The following is a 17,838-nucleotide window of genomic DNA, read 5'->3' as shown; positions in this document are numbered from 1 at the left end:
GCTGGTGCTGGTCACGCAGACCAATACTGCCGTCCTCAGAACACTATGCTATACCTGGAAAACAGTTTGCCTTGCAACATTCCTTTAAAGTGTTGTACACAGAACACAGTTTTTGCAGTCCATATAAATTCGCGATCTCTTATATCTAAACAGGAACATGTTTCAAACTTTCTTGATGAGTGCCGCATCCAGTTCGATGTGATAATGTTCACAGAAACGTGGTATCGTCTAGACAGTGACATGCTATCTATAGACGGGTACAGTCATTATTTTTTAAACAGAAGTGAAACTCGTGGTGGGGGCGTTGCGATGCATGTCGAGCAAAACATATCCTCCGACATTTTTAAACCATTTACGCGGATCACTAGGGATTATGAATCGTTGTGCGTACAAGCCGAAGAACAATTGTTTACTGTGGTATATCGGCCGCCAACTGGCCGCCATAGCATTTTCTTCGAGTTCGTTGAAGAAGTATTAGACTATGTTGCAGATAAAAATTATCGCTTGCTACTAGGTGGTGACTTCAATGTAAACATGGGCAGTGATAACGTTCATTCTTTACAGCTGAATAATATAGTGACTTCGTGCGGCTTCAAAAATGTGATTTCGACACCAACTCGCGTTTCGCTTACTGGACAATCATTGCTTGATCAGTTCATTGTAAACGCAGACACAGCAGTTGAAACTGCGGGCACTATAAGCTATGACATAAGTGATCATAGTCCCATCTTTATATCATATTCAAGCAATCTCTCCAAGAAAAAAATGCTTAAGCCTCCAATAATCTCTCGGTGCCTATCGACAGCAAACATGGATTCTTTTCGCGCGTGTGTTTCAGACGGTGACTGGTCTCTTGTATATGAGAAAACAAATGCGAACGATGCCTACAATGCATTCCTCTCTATTTTTCGCCGTTACTATGACACCTGCTTTCCATATAGACGAGTGAAATCGAATGGAAGTATAAGAAAGCCTTGGGTTGGGCCCGACCATCTGAAAATGATAAAGAAGAAAAACAAACTTTTCAAAAAATTCCTGGACACCAGAGAGCCATCTGCTTTCTTAAAATTCAAGAAATGCAGAAATAAGTTAAATGCGGAGCTAAGGAAAGCGAAGAAATTGTATTATAATAACCTTTTTACAAATACGTTAAAGAGTCGTCCTCATAAGGCATGGAATGTTATAAACATGGTGTTGAAGGGCCGAAATCCAAGGTTTTCAGCGGCAGAATTTCTAAGCAATACAAACCTCTCCGGTGTTGACTTAGCGGAACACTTTAATACTCATTTTGTCAACTTGACAAATACACAAGATAGCCTGAAAGCAGATTTCACCTTTCCATCTCGCTGCAGTGACACTCTTTTTCTTCAGCCAACCGATGAGGCAGAAATTTGTTCCACATTTCTGAACTTACATAACAGTAATGCCAAAGATGCTGACGACTTGCAAATAAAGCCGGTTAAATACGTTATTGATATCATCGCACCCTATTTATCGTATATATTTAACTTAGTGCTTGAATCAGGCTGTTTTCCAATCGCTATGAAGAAAGCAAGAGTATCCGTTATACATAAGGGGGGCGAAAAGAATGATATTAATAACTATCGACCGATATCTATACTTCCTGTATTTTCAAAAGGACTAGAAAAACTAATATTTGCACGTATTAACATCTTTTTCTTGAAGCATAGCTTACTAACCGACTGCCAGCACGGTTTCCGGAAAGGCAGGTGTACTGAAACGGCTTTACTTACAATGAAAGAACTTATAATTAACAACATTGACAACAACTACCTTACACTCGGCATATTTATTGACTATAGCAAAGCTTTTGACCGTCTAAATCATCAAATATTATTACACAAACTGTTTGCATATGGCTTACGTGGTGTATGTCATTCGTTGCTTGAATCTTACTTATGTGACCGGCAACAGTGTGTTTCTATTGACAATATCTGCTCGTCTTTTCAAACAGTTACCTCCGGCGTACCTCAAGGTAGTGTTCTGGGGCCGTTTTTGTTCAATGTATATATTAATGACGCTGTTGAAAATAGAAATACTGCATCATTTGTGCTTTATGCTGATGATATGAGCATGTTTGTTTCTGGCAAACATATTAGTGCAGTTCTAGCGGAAGCTCAATCTGAATTGCTGAAAATTTGGGATTGGTCAAATCTTAATGGACTAAAAATTAATACAACTAAAACTAAAGGTGTACTGTTCAAAGCCAGAAACAAACATGTGGATATAAACCACCCTCTTGTACTTGGTCCTGAAGTGATAACATTAGTTGATAAACTTAAAATATTGGGTGTAACCTTCTCCGCTGATATGACATGGACTAGTCATATCGAATCATTATCAAAACACCTATCAGCAGCAGCAGGTGCAGTATCACGATGCCGGCATCTCTTACCAGTGAAAGCCAGACTCCAAGTTTACCACGCTCTTTTTGCTTCTAGAATTAATTACTGTACACTTGTGTGGGCTACAACGAGCCTTAAGAATCTGTGCATTCTTCATCGTTTGCAAAAGAAAGTTTTGCGCTACATTGGCAATCTCCCACGACTACATGCAACCGGCCAGTTATTTGCAGATTTTGGCATTATCAATGTGATGACTGTCTTTGAATTCCGCTTAGTCTACTCGTTGTTCTTTTCAAGTGAAGATTTTAAAGCATTTTTAACCGCTTCTTCTTGCTTAACTAGTCAAAGAAGTGATCCCCGAACCCGTGCTTCAGATATGTGGTTTCTACCACATCGTCGCACGGGATACTTACTTCAATCACTTACATACCAGGTTCCCTTTGTGCTGAATAAACATGAAAAACTGCGTGCTGATTTCACTACTTTTACTCGGAGACAAGTTCGCGAATATTTCATGAAACGTTGAAACAATCCTTTTGATGCTTTGATTGTATCCCTCTGGTAATACCATCATGTTGCACTGTTATTTTGGTAACCACATATCTATTATTTATACCTGCGTTTATACCTGCGTTTATACCTGCGTTTATACCTGCGTCTATACCTGCGTCTATACCTGCGTCTATACCTGCGTCTATACCTGCGTTTATACCTGCGTTTATACCTGCGTTTATAACTGCGTTTATAACTGCGTTTATAACTTTGTTTATACCTGTGTTTATACCTGTGTTTATACCTGTGTTTATACCTGTGTTTATACCTGTGTTTATACCTGTGTTTATGCTTGTGTTTATGCCTGTAATATGTTCCATGTAAAGCAGCTTCCTGCTAAAACTGTCGCCTGCTGATGTATGCGAGGGCCCTCGGCACTCTCAAGCAGTGAGAAACTGCTTTTTCGCTGAGGTGCCCCCCAACCTAGAGTTGGAAAATAAACATTGAATTGAATTGAATTGAAGTCGTGGGCTACCTTGTGCACATATGGCACTACTTCAGGTTTCACAGCCGCTTTTCTTTTGTCACACTGCTTCTGCAACTTGATGGCTTTCATCTTGTTTAACAGGGCTTCACCAACCGCTGTGATGATTGATGATTGATGATTTTCTCGTGCAATCTCGCTAACAGCTTTCTCGTGCGCTCTCTCCGCAGGAGGAGATTCAAAAGCTGGCGGCTCAGATTGAGTTCATGAAGATAGTTCACATGGAGATGAACAACCGCCACCTGAAGCCGAAGCACGGGGGTTTCTTCACCAGCGGCAGCCAGGGAAACTCCACCCAGAGTCCCGTGGTGAAGGCGATGTGCATCAAATTCGACAACACCGACTCGCCCGGCTCGCGCATCTCGCCCGCCGCCGAGCTGGTCAGCGAGCGAGTGTGAGCCGTCGGCGTCAACCTGTTCTTCCGCTGGACTTGTGGCTTGTTTGTTTTAATGACAGTGCTGGTTGTGTTGTGTCTTGTCTACGGTGTCCAGACATGACTCTGTAGTGCTTATGCGACCGGCGCGATGCTTACGGCGTCCTGCGCTTGGCGACGCTGCGTCGGCCCTTCGGGGCAGGAGCGCGAACTCGCAGATCCAAGCGCGCTAACAGAGCGTCAGCGGCGCGGCTCAGCGCCGCTCGGGCTTATGGGAGCGAGTGCCTGGTTCCTTTTTTTTTTCTCAGTACATCGCGCGATGGGCACAAGGTGTTTGTCGTGCATTGCAATCACGAACGTTTACTTGAATCCACAGACATGCAGTTTATTTTTTTTTCTGAGTGGGTATCGTGGCAAGCACAGGCTCATCATACCCGAGAGAGCTGTTAACTGCCCGTCCGATGGCGGCGCCAGCCAGCGCCCAAACGCGTGCCAAATCTACACGGCTCTGCGCTGAGGCAAACGCGTGAGTGAGGCCCACGTCATCGACGCGGAGCAAAGAAAAAGCGGTCATCCCGAAAGCGCAGATGCCAAACAGCGGACAGCTCCGCAATATACAATATGGTTGGTCGCTCTGCCTAAACGCACTACCGCTTGCTGCCACAAAGCTGCGTTTGGTTCAACGAAATGTAAAGAGTTTATATCTTCTGGGCGATTCAAAAGAAAGGTGAAAGTAAGCAACGACACATTCTTCTTTTTATTTTCTACCTTTTATTGCGGCCTGGTTTGGACATAGGAGGCCCGGTATTGCGCGCGTGGTTTAATGTTGGGAAATATCGTAGAAACAAACGCACTTTCACCTGTAACGTCAGGCTGAAATGCTCCTGTTAAATATTCAGCGCAAACATCCAGGGCATATGACGGGAAAGTTATTGCAGGAGTCCAGCCGGAAACTTTGCACTACAAACATCAATAAAATTAACATGCGTGCTGGTTATTCTTGCAAAGACGTTTGGAAAAGTTAGCATTAATCAGGCAGGGCTACAGTTGCAAATGTGAAGGCCGCATGTCTCCGTTACCGAACAGAACCATTAAAAAGAGTGTCATTTGGAACGTCATCGCCCTCAGCATTTTGTGAAATGGCCGCGAACAGTTTTGCCTGTTCTTTTAGTTTTCACTCACGTTGCTGATCCCGTAATGTGAGAACTGGCGGATCCGTGCGGGGCATAACTGCCTTCAATAACCCTACGTATTTTTGTACGCTTAGTGTAAGCCGTGACGGCCACATAGCGCAGGTTTTATGCAAAGTAAGACCCTTCACGACACCACCTCCCACCACGTCGCCAATCGTAGCTATAGGGTTCGAACACAAGCCGGATGATCGTTGTTGAATGCGGCTATGAGGTAGTATACCGGCACCTCACGCGAACAGCGGAGGGCTGGGGTTTTCCCACGCACTCGATAGATGGAAGAAAAAAAAAACTATGTCGTAGAAAACTCTGCCGTGAAAAGACCTTGTTCGATCATACCACAATATGTGCAGTCACTCTCTTTGTCTCACGCAACGTACCTATACATCCACAAGCATAATCACAGGATGTGGATTTTGTTTCACAGTTTCACTGTGAAGTCTGCACTTGAAAAGTAACTGTCTGGGATGTTTCTCACTACGTGTGTCACTGTATACTGTTCCTAAAAGAACCCAGGTGTGAATGAGGCGAGTGACATTGTCGATGCCTTCACTCGGAGCCCTTCCCAGAAGTACATGTTTTTTTTTTGTTATTTGTTGGGTGAAAGGTGGTACTTCGTGCAGTTGTGTCGTGCTGTGCTTTGTCAGAGCTTGTGAAAAGACAGAAGCCAATGTGATGGAGAGGTTGGACGTGTTTCTAACACGGTCAGGAAAAAGCGTCCAATGAAACTGATGTACCTAAGCAGTAGTCGTTGTAGGCCGTTTATGCCATACTGAATGTCCTGTGTTTTCTTCGGATATTAGCTAGTTTATTGCAGTTGTTATTACCACTGTCTTCTCGTGATAAAATTATTACTGCGAATGGCTTCACTCAAGATGCTGTGAGACTCAATACACTTTTAGGAGGAATTCAGCAGCTGCACTGTCCAGACCAAAATGAAGCCATTAAAATTGCACCTCTTTTACCAATTAGAATCAGAGGCATATTATAGCGCGGAAGATAATACAGAACGCGTTGTAGACTCAACTTTTCGGGATGCAGATTTTGCATGCATAAAATGTGCATTTCTGTCGTCGTTTTATATGTACACGAAAAACAGGAACGCCGCAGCTCGGATACGTATTCCTTTACTTTCTTTGTTTTGCGAAACCGTAGCCCTTACCTGACAACACTGACGAGAATCGCCAGATGATTAGTATGAGTAATACTAGCAAACAGGTAAGCGCAGTCAAACTTATATTAAGAGGAACTTATATCAGCTACGGTGTAAGTTAAGGTAACGAAAATTTACAATTGCAGTGAAGCCAATATTATTCAAGACCAGTTATCGATTCTTTTCCCTTTAAGCTTAAAATATATGGTTTATGAAGTGGTGGTACAATTTAAAAATATTTTGCGCAGTTCAACGACTGAGTTGTGGGTGTCAAGCGCTGGTCCTAAAACGTCGGCGGGAGTACGTTCGTTGCATGCACTGTTAACTGCTTGCACAACTGTTTTCATCCCTCTAAAGAATAAAACAACTACTTTGTTAAATCAGCGTCCACTTGCATCTGGTAGCTCCTTTTGTAAGAATCGCAATGTAAAAAGTTGCTAAATATTTCTCACAGAAGGAAAAAATGATGATACAACGTCACTAAATATTGGTTGTTAAGCATGAGAACTTGGGATCAATATTCAATATAAAGTAATCATACTTCGACAGTGCACGGATGAACTTGCTTTCTTCCGCAGGCGTGTAGCTCAGCGAAAAAAAAAAAGATCTGTATTGTTATCTGTTTGTGATCTTTCTGGTAACGGTCGCGGGATCTGTCCATGTCGAATGCTCCGGTCTGTGCACTCTAGTCTTTCTGAATGTGTCTGTCGCTGTTGCCGGTTTTCCTGTGGGCCGCACAGTGGTAGTTTTCAAAATGCTCCGGACACATGCTCTTAAAGGCAGCGCATACATAGGCTGTCTGTTTTTTCCAGGAATAAAAAATATATTTGCTTTTCATTGCGCTAACCCACGGAACAAACATGTCGCCTAAGGGGCCTGCGCCTTCACGTAAGTTGTTCAGTTTTACGGGCAGCTTGACATTATATATCGAAATTGCGAATTGTTGGTATATATTATTCTATATATTAGTATTTTCCTTGTCTGCGGCGTTATTCACATTTTTTTTTTTCATTTTACATGCGCGTCTGTTTAGAAACCTCCCTAGAGCCGCACACGTTGGTATCACAGAGTCATTGGAAGGTAGAGCGCGTGGTCTGTGGCTTTCGGCATGGAACAACCCTCGTGCGACTCTTGTGATGTGCCGAGTGCGCTGCTCTACGAAGCTGATGATGAACCTGTGTTCGTGAAAGTAGTGGTGAATGTGCTCATTAGAGCATGTCATGCTCTGTTCGTAAAAAAAGTAGCTTCGGATGTGTTCAAGAGAAAACAGTGTTTGTATACCTTAGCCCGATGTTAATTCTTTCACTTTAGTAGCCATGATGAAGTAGAACGGCGGAAGACGCAGGCGCTTCGCGGAGCGCAAAATTCCGCGACGCGCTAGTTTTACGTCCCTGCTGAATCTCCCCGTCTACATACGAGTACCTTTTAAACTTTGCATTTCTGTGAGTGTGTTCTTAGTCACTGTAAATACCAGTCTGTGACGCGTAGTTCAATATCGACGGTTCCAATAACATTGCCATTGAGTGTTTTTTCAGACATGAGGCGTTGTTTCCAAAGGTTCTGCCTACTTTTCTTTGTTTGTGTCAGTTATAGGGAACGGAAGTGCGCGAAATCGAGCCATTTTTAGGGAATTTTGTCTCGGTCATAATCAGCTCATCGATTTGTTTGTGGTAAGGAGTAGGAGAAGAGGAAACGGAAAGAGGTGTTATTTCAATACTTTACGGAGGCGTTTCAAACAGCGAATCTGCACTGTTGGACGAGACGAATAGCAAACAGGGGCCGGATTCACGTCTTGCACTCACAGTACCAAAAGAAACGAGAAATTATCTGGCTCTATGAAAAAGCCGCGAGACTCGCCATAACCTTTCAATATTTGTCAACGGACATTCCTGCCACAATTGACTAGGGTGACAGATTAAGACGACGAACGTATCGTTGCTTGCATCTGAAACAATTTTCTTGTATTCGTTCGAAAATTACCGGCAGACAAAAAATAAATTTGCATATTACGAGTCTGGTGCCGCAAGGTTGCGTGCTTCACTGCATGAGCGTGAATCCGTCCCCTACTCACTATTTTTCGGCGGTCAGTGCCCCCGCAGTGCAAATAAATTATTTTTGAAGCTCCCTTCTACCAGTTGCCTTAGCGGCGTCGGCTGCTGGGAAACCCAGTGATAAAAAGCGATGCATAGTATATCTGGCGCCGATTCAGCGCAGCATGAAGGCCTGTAAAATCGCATTTAATCCAAGCCGTGAATGGACGACGTCACACGTCGACGGCATTTATTTTGTCGAAACTGTGGTGGATGTTCAGACGGTGTGGCGAGTATCAAGCTTAGCCTATCCCGGCTGCCTTAGGGATCGAAGTGTTAACAAAGTCATTAACAAACATTCCAGACGCGATTTCGCGAGCGCTGCGTGCCGCGAATGCAAATGCGACGACCAGCATAAATTACCCCAGGCTAAATAGGATGCTGGTTCATTCAGTGACACTGAAGTAGACTCCGTCTCGAATCCGACATGAATATTGAGGAGCAGATAATCGGCAGAATACCCACAGTGCTTGTATTCCGTGATGAAAGATGCGGAAATCTCTGGCAAGAGGCATACCGTTCTCTGAATGAATTGAAAAATTATTATAGCTCCGCCGTGCAAACCATTATTCACGTAACGCGTAGAGAAATGTCGATTGCCTGCTCAAAAATGACAACAGGTCATTGAGCGAACTGGGATCAAGCGCTGCTCAAAATGGCGACGTAGCATTTTGTACGACTCGAATGAGCGCGACGAAAGTGATAAAAGTGCACTGCAGATTGCTGGACGCCGCGTGGGCGCCGGACGCGCAGTAAATGAAGGACAACGGGAAACAAGCAGTCCTTCTTTGGATAGCTTGCCGCGTTCTTATGAGATAACCGCCTGAAGACGCTTGGCTTGTGTGTCGGTGCGGTCAAAATACAACCCCGATGCACAAAGCTTATCAGCCATCGCCTGTTCGTAGACTAATACTCGCAACTACGATGAACGAAAAAAATTGTTGGCGTCTAGAAATCTTTCTCGTCTTTCTCGGCCTGAAGGTCTGCCTCCTCCTCTTTGTTAAATATATCACAGAGCGATGGTCATCAAGCGCCTGCATATATATGTGCCGCGCCGTTGTATTCGCAATTTAAGACATAGCTACGAGTCAAATTCAACAAAGCATTGAGATCGGTTTCGCGGGAGTTATTCATTGAACATTTTGAACAGATTTTCAGCTTTCCAGCCACGGAAAACACGGCAATAATCGACGGAATTAAATAATCGGAAAAGAGAAAAGTCAAGACAAGTCACAAAATCCTGCCCTTTAACTAACTATGAGAGGGGAGAGAAATCAAATGAATAAGAAGTAGTTTTGTTTACATACTGGGGCATGCAAAGAGAATAGAATACATGGTTGTCCCAGCTGTGTAATTACCTGTAACAGCTACATATTTTTATTCCACTAACTATAACGCAGTAAATCGGCGATTAATAAGCTGCCGCCGCTACGAACAATCGGGAAGATGGCCTTATCGACAATGTTAGACGAGAGAATTGCTGCTTATGTTGCGCAGCTCTGTTATTGGATGTTAAGGACGTCAATACAGGCGAAGGACAGAAAAAAATAACCTGTAAAAACATATTAAAAATACATTGAGATCCGTGAGGTGTGCACAGCAGAGTTTTACTGAGATAAACACCTGCGACATAAATGTGCGTTTTTTTCCTTCTGCTAAATGCACAATGATGACCCAGGAAAGCTGAACCTAAGAACAGTATTTTACGTGATATCATTGGCACTCAAGGGAATTTTGCTAGCTGTTCGCGACTGAATAAGTATGTAACGGTTTTAACCATGTAGTTTCAAAACAAACTGAAAGTATTGCATTGACCGTTATGTCGCCAGTACTTGCGAGCACGACGGCATGCGGCCTAAATAACGGCCTCATAGTTAGAATGAGTGACACTGTATTTTTGTAAATTCACATTGTTGGACGCCCGCAATGGGTTAGGCCGAAGGAGTGTTAGCTAGTATACCAGTTCACCCATATTATTTAAGTTTTGGAAGAACATAGGTGATGTAGAGAGTTCTTATGAGTGATAAGTGCGATATCGTCTGTGTTGTTTCTAATTTCCACGTGTTTTCATTTTTTCCCTTGTTTTGTGAAATGTGATTTTGCTGCTCTGTAATAGCTGTGAAAAGGTTGTGTGCCTAGTACTTGAGAAAACAAAAGATGAACATTTTATCACAATTCGTCGCATGTTCTGGCGTTGTTGTTAAATAAAGGTACATTTTTTCCAAAAAATCAAACAAAAATGGCTTCCTTATTTATGCAGCAGGCGATTCGGAAACTGTAGCACAACACACATATACCGGAGCACAGGAGACTCACGAGCGGTGCTTCTTTTCACATATCCGTCTCTTGTGTCGCGCTTTAATTTTCCAATCGTGGCACCCCAGCTAACCAAAATTGCCATTTACTCACCGAAACTAGCCGAAACCGAATTTATATCTCGCAGCATAGTTCGGCTGTTCTCTATGTGTACGTTTCTGGCGGCCGAATGTCGGTGCTGTGAACGCTGGCTGCAGCAGTGTCCGGGAATTTGCGCAACGGTGGATGGAAAAATTTTCAGGGTAATACTTAGCACGTCCTGCTTGTTCGTTGGCCGTCGCTTCGTTAATCACCGCTCCGACTAAGCGCCGCTAGAACGTTCGCGGCGCTCCTATGTCTGTGCGCGCACTGCGTTAAGTGTGCCGTCGTCGCTATACTGAACCGTTAGTGCTAGTGACGTGCTTTTGAGCTGACTGGCAGCGCTTTTTAAAATCGACGACTTATAGTCAATGTTTCCCAGGCTGCTTCGTGGCAGCTGCCGCGATTGCAAAGCGTGGAGGGTCGATAACAGTAAGCGCAGTGTTCCAGCATCCCAGTATGCGCGCGCATACTTGGAACAGCAGCAAGGCTGAGGGGAAATTCCTCAGAGGCTGAAGGAGTTTCAGGGCGTCTACTGGCAAGCAGCTCCGCAATAGAACTCACGCCGATGTGCGAGTAGCATCGGTGATTTGCTGAAGTTACTTCCAAGATTTTGGCTGGACATGTCGGCACTCGGCTTCGTAATCGTCTCAGCTGACTTTGGAGGATGCAGAACGTCTCCAGTGGAAGCGAGGAAGTTTGCCGTAAGCGTTAAATACGAACACTGATCGTGGCACGTTAAGCGTAGAAAGGTCATTGATGGGGTTGTTTTTTTCTCTCTCTGTCACTCACTCTATCTCTCACCCACACATGCACGACCTCACACATGCACGCAATGCAGGCAGAAGAGCACTTCGATGTGCTGGGCTCCGCGTTAAGTGTTACTGAAGCACTTTACGTAGTTCTATAGAAGAGGGCGTTACAGTCATGGGGAAATCCTTCATCTTATCCACAGCCGCCCTCCGGAAAGGCTATGCAAGTTTTTAAAATCTGTGCTGCTGACATGGCCTATTAGTTCGAACACTCGCCTGTCTGCGACAAGAACGAGGAGAAATGATACATAGCGCAAAGTAAACCGGAGATAGCGGCATCTTTTGCGGCAAGTGCATGATCCATCAATCCCTTAAAAAATTTAAAGGTGGTTTAGAGTTCTGCACGCTGCACAATAAGACACATTTTCGTTCATTTGTTTTTTGTTAATTGCGGCAATCAACATTCCCATTCGCATGTGACACCCACTGAACGCTGATGTCCTATTTTGCCGCCACATCTCTAAATCCATTAATACTTGCACCTCTAACTTGAAATTTTTACGGCGTCGTTGTGGGTCTTTAGACATTATAAAAACACAGAACAAAAGATTCTGCGGCCAAAATAAAAGACCCAAGGCCGAAAGGGCTAAAAGGACACAAAAGGGAAATATAAAATTCAAAAAAAGATAGATTTTTCCTTGGGAACGCCGCGGTGGCTCAGTGGTTACGGCGCTCGGCTGCTGACCCGAAAGACGCGGGTTCGAATCCCGGCCGCGACGGCCGAATTTCGATGGAGGCGAAATTCTAGAGGCCCGTGTGCTGTGCGATGTCAGTGCACGTCAAAGAACCCCAGGTGGTCGAAATTTGCGGAGCCCTTCACTACGGCGTCCCTCATAGCCTGAGTTGCATCGGGACGTTAAACCCCAATAAACCAAACCAAATAAACCATGTTTCTTGGGAACAGTGCTGGCTTGTTTTCTACGCGGAAAGGAGGCTGGTGGGCTGAAAAAAAAAACGCAAAGGAAAGCCCCTAAACCCTTGTAGATTCAAAGCGCCTGCGAAAAAGGAACTACCACAACGTCATTTTTATGACGTCTTTGCAATCGGGTCAATCAGAGGTGCCACTTCCAAAGACCGGAAACGCGGGGGAAACCGAAAGGCAAGAGATCACTGGTCACGGCGGGAAGGTAGAAGTGCAGGCCGCCTCAGTCCCTCAGTATTTTAATGGGGCATTTCCGCTGCATCGCGTGCGTCTGCGTCTCGTCGCAAAGCGCGCGTGCCGTAGAAATAAGCTGCATGGGTGCGAAAGAGACTGCGTCAATTTGCTGAGGGCAGCCGCAGACTGCAGAAAAAACTGTTGATCGCCTCTCACGCATGTATACATCAGCGGCGATGACACGATCGTCCAACCGTAGGTTCGTTATGAGTAGGGCTGATATTTACGGGTGTAACCAGATTTTACCCGCTTCTTGCGAACATATTTCTAAAAATGGGTTTAAACCACATTTATCGCCAAAAATTAGTCTCCTAGATGATGTTGCTCCTCCAATTCACAGAGCTGAAGGACACCCCAAGAAAACTTGTGGATATCTGGGGCTTAATCCAGAGAGGTGCCTTCGCTGAACTGGGGATCTTAAACCTCTTAAAAAGCTCGTTTTCATGTGGCGGAGGAATTGGACGTTAAGTTCGAAAAGGGCTTTTTAGAAGTGAGAGTCCAAAACATGGCTACCGGCAAGACGTCTTATCGAAGTCCCTGCATGAAACGGTACCCACCCTTAACGACACCCCGACCCAAGGACCTTTCGCGTTTCAAATCGTCGCTCAGTGTTTTGGCACTGTACGAATAAATTGAGGCCGGTCTTGCTCAGACGCGGACGATCTCCGTAGGGGATTAGTAACGTACACGTTGAGATATTTGTAATATATTAGGCGAAAACATGTCAATTGGTAAACATTTTTTAGTGGAACCCGCGATTTCCATGTTGCTTATGAAATATCGAGCAAAAAAGGAGATATTTTGTGTATACCTCAAAAACGAACTGTTTTAGTAAAATGTCTTGCACTGCTAAAACTGACCCGATTTTCCAATAACCCGATTTTAACCAGAATTTTAGTTGGAAAAATATCGCCCGATTTTGACACCCCCCCCCCCCCCCCCCACACACACACACACACTTTGATTTTGACCCCCGAACCCGCCGGAAAAAATAATACCTGAAAACGGAGGGCTCTAGTTACCTAGTTATGTGCTGTAGTGAAGTGTACGTGTAAGCTTCGAGGGATCCTCAAAAGCATGCGAGTAGCAGTCGCTTCCATTCAGCACCACATTCGAGTGAAAAATTGCCCGTGCATTTCTCATCAAATAGCGCACTGTGCTGTTGATTATCGAGCGTTTGTTGGCTGACTACGCAGTAAGTATGATCGCAGAGAACCCACGCGATTGACTCTGTTGTTGTCGTTGCGGTTTATACGTTCGTGAATCTTCCTTCGGGCTGTAAGCGGAAACAAACAGGGTACATTTCGGCCAACTTTTGTCTGCCGCCTGCCGGCTTTAGCAGTCGGCATGGGTCGCAGGCATAATCTTGACGAACATGCATCAGCTCTCTGAACGTTTTTTGCGCGTGCCAAATACGCCAAATGAGAGACGGCGGTGCGATCATGTGGTGCTTCTCAGATATTTTTCAGCACATCTAAAAACTTATTCGCTTCTCTACTGCGCAGAAAACATGGAAGGCTCATTAAAGAAGAAAGTTTCCCATCGCGGCTCTTCATGCACGCAGTACGGGAGGCGCCGGCACGCAAAGCGTGGTTTTCCGCCTGAAAATTGTGCAACCATGCAGCTGATGCGTGTTCGTCAAGATAACGTGTGCCGAAAGCTATAGCCGGCAGGCGGTAGACTACAGTTGAGGGAATGTAGCGTTCATCGTTTCCGCTTACAACCCACAGGAAGCAATTCACGAAAGTAAAAATCGCAACGACCACAGCAGAGCCAATCACATGGGCTGTCTACTTACGGCGCTGTTAGTCAACAAAAACGCGATAATCGACAGAACAGTGCGCCGTTTCATGATAAATACGCGTGCAATTTTAACTCAGATATACGTAGTATTGAATGAAGCACATTAGAGCGCGGCTGCTGCTCAAATGCTTTCGAGGATCCTTCGAAGCTCAGGTGTACAGGTACACTGCACGACAGCTCGCAACGCACCGAACTCAACGCTCGCGTTATCGTCACCAATGTATACATGCGTGAGCAGGATGAGCAGTTTGTTCTGCTGTCTGGGGTAGCCATCGGTAACTTCACGCACTTTCTTTCTCACCCACGGAGCCTATTTCTACAATACGCACGCGTTGCAACGAGACGCAGACGCACAAAGTGCAGCGGAGATCCCCATCGAAATTGGGGGAGCGGAGGCGGCCTGCACTTGCACCTTGCCGCCGTGACCACTGTTCTGTTGACTTTCGGTTTCTTCCCACGTTTCCGGTCTTTGGAAGTGGCGCCTCTGATTGGCAGGATTGCAAGGATGTCATAGAAATGACGCCATGGCAGTTCATTTTTCGCAGGCTCTTTCAATGTGGAAGGTTTTCGGGACTTTCATTTGCGGCTTTCTCAGCAATGCAGCGACCCTTCCGCGTAGAAAAAAAAAAAAAACGTCGGTATTGGCAGTTTTATACGTATTTCTCTTTAGTGTCCCTTTAAGGGTAGTAACAGCACAAAAAGGACCGAGACGGCGTTGTGTATGTGTGTGCGGTTCTCATGTTGGTTTGTCAGTTTTGCTCCGTGGCCAACCTTAGCACTCTTCCATGAAAGCCCTTCCTCCCTTGTAGCTTTAAGTTAACTTCCTTTAAGGTATGCCACCACCTTTTAAAAGGCGTTTTTTTTTTTAAAATGACATTTTTTCTTTTTTATATTTCCGGAATCCCGAAACATTCAAAAATGTTTTGCAGCAAGAATAATGTTTGTATCTTATTTTGTTCAAAAGTTATAGCCAACTTTCGAACAGGTGGTGAACAGTTCTGAAACCGAAACTAATGTGTTTTGGTAACAGAAAATGATAACTCAGCGATAATCAATGGCCTATATTGAAAATTTTCTGTTTGTTTTTAGTAGTTTCATATATAAAAGATTATTCGAAGGCAATTTGTAAGGCTTTCTTTTTTTTAAACATTGCTTTTAATTTCCGCGAGGGGGATGCATGACCTTACAAGCATCTCATTTGTTTACTTTGCGCACACTTCACGCTATCGCTTTGAATGCATCCGGATTCGTCCTTGAATGATGGCAACAGAAGTACAGCAGATATTTGAGGGAAGCAGGCATCGAATCTGGCCACCACGCTCACGTAGCATGTTGCACCAGTGACCATTACCGTGTGAAGAAGGCCCAGCGTCAATCAATGAGTGAGGCAAAACATCTCCGCAAGAAAAGACGGGCAGCAACAAATGCCAAAAGAGAGCTTGTATCAGCTGCGGAGGGCGCTAGCTACGAACCTGGAGGATTTTAACTTCCTAGGGTATGATGATCTTGTTTCTACAAGGATTGAAAAACTTTAATCTTGTTTTTCTCAAAACTTCATTTCTTGCACTTTCGTGTTGCGCAAACAATGATAACTTCGAAATTAATAAACATTTTTCAATGAAACTTTGCACGCTCGTTCCTTTGTTACTAGCCTGTGCAATGAACTAGGATAAATGAAATCGAATGGTGACTTTTGATATAATCATGTTTTACGTGAAGGAATGCAGGCAAAAATGACACATTTTTTGTTTTCTTTGGCATTTTTGCTATAACTTTTTTCAGAATTATTGGATGGCAAAGATCCTAGTTCGTTGCACAGTATGATTAGTTGGCTAACTCTGTGCCAAAAAGTTTACGATTCCTTCTCTTCCTTCGCTAGTTATGAATGTTTGCTTAACAGCCAAGTTTGGGCAATTTTTTGTGAATAATAAATGCCAGCATGACTTTTTTCACTCTTTCTTGCTTTCGAATATCATATAAAACAGTTCTTTATAAGGTAAATGTTAAATCAAAATTTAATGGTCAAAATTTAAAAAAAAAATTGAAAAAGGTGGTGACATACCTTAATCATCTAGTTCTTGAGGCAGACACGTAGTCAAGGTTTGAAGAGAGCTCCCCTCCCCCTCCGATTTTGCACAAAAATTGCATGCCCCTACCCCCTCCCCCTCCCGCCCCTACACAGACACTCAAAAAAAAAACCTTGGCTGGCGACGTGCCTGTCTTGAGGCCTCTGTTCCTGGACACGTCCGCTGCAGGTGACGAACGCCCACCTCAACGGCCGGCGTGGAACATTTCAGTGATGCGTGGAGTACTAGTTCTTTTTGAAAGCAACCCCATCGGCACATCACCGACGGGATAAGGGCCGTCCCAGCGCTTGCCCTTCTAACGGACACCTTCTCCGGGCTTGATAAATTATGAGGGAGGGAGATAGTGCACTGGGAATCAGGGCACATGTACTCCATAAAGAGGATAACAAGATAGCAGGAGCAGAGGGGGGATCAAAAGTTTATGGTTGTGGGTTTCTACGTGGACACAGGCCACCCACCACCGCGGGTTCGAGCTTCGCGCGAGCCAAGGGCCCCGATCAGCCGTCACCACACACACACTGGGACACCAATGCGGTGCACTCAACCTCCGCTGGGAGGAGAGCGATTCGCCGCAAAGAAATAGGCCTCCAAGTTCACAAAGGAGACGTTTATTCACGTCGTCCTTCAGCTGATACACACACACTCAATAGTCACCCCGTCCCGGAGGCGCGCGAGGAGCAAGGCTACGCTGCGCGCACGAAGCGACTCGAGCAATGCGCGCCGCTAGCACGCCGCTGCAGGAGAATGTCCCCGCGGCAGTGCTGTTATCTCCCTCTCGTGTCGACCGTTGGGCCGGTTGCGAGAGAGAGTGGGCAATAAACGCAAGGTACGCCTGTCGGAGGTCGCTGGACCCCGCTGGACAGGCTCCAGCCGCTGCAGGTCAGAGGACACGTGCGGGCGAGCTCGAGTAAGCACTGGTCCGAACGGCAAAGGCCGGCACGGAGAAACAGTAGCGTACGCACCTTACGCTGTCTCGGAGGGATCTCTCTCTCTGGGCCCCGCTCGGACGGTCGCGCGGCGCGCGGCCGCCCAAAGCGGGTCCCGAATTCCCGCCAAAAGGCGCCAATGGCAAAGGCCCTTGGGGAGCCGGGGCGGAGCTGTGGCTAAATGACAGTGATTAGTCACCCAGCCGCCTCTCCACCGCCTGAGGCGGGAGCAAGGGAAAGAGGAGAAACAACGCGGGAGGCCGGCACAGCCGCGCAAAGGCGACGGCGGAAAGCCAGGATTCCCACTTGGTATATGGGCGTTTAACCTCCCAAAGCGAGTCAGGCTATGAGGGACTTAAAGGGACCCTGAAAAGCTCTTTGCCAAGGTTAGCAAAAGCCCACGAGAGATCGGTATTCCATCACTTGTCGCCGCACCGCAAAAATTGTTAAGC

General features: G+C 45.3%; 1 protein-coding gene across 1 annotated transcript in view; it reads left to right on the top strand.

Moving 5' to 3' along the window:
• LOC149352483 (putative G protein-coupled receptor CG31760) overlaps positions 1 to 10,424 on the top strand; it is a 142,883-nt gene extending 132,459 nt beyond the window's left edge. Inside the window, exon 15 of the mRNA XM_089581674.1 lies at positions 3,573 to 10,424. Coding sequence (XP_089437800.1) covers positions 3,573 to 3,800 — 228 coding nt within the window. The 3' untranslated portion in view covers positions 3,801 to 10,424. The remainder of the gene's footprint in view (positions 1 to 3,572) is intronic.
• Positions 10,425 to 17,838: the final 7,414 nt, after the last annotated feature.

This window comes from Amblyomma mixtum, chromosome 3 (genome assembly GCF_055824585.1).
Source record: "Amblyomma mixtum isolate Tamu chromosome 3, ASM5582458v1, whole genome shotgun sequence".
Classification (NCBI taxonomy): Eukaryota; Metazoa; Arthropoda; class Arachnida; order Ixodida; family Ixodidae; genus Amblyomma; species Amblyomma mixtum.
This window is presented reverse-complemented; position numbering and strand designations above follow the sequence as displayed.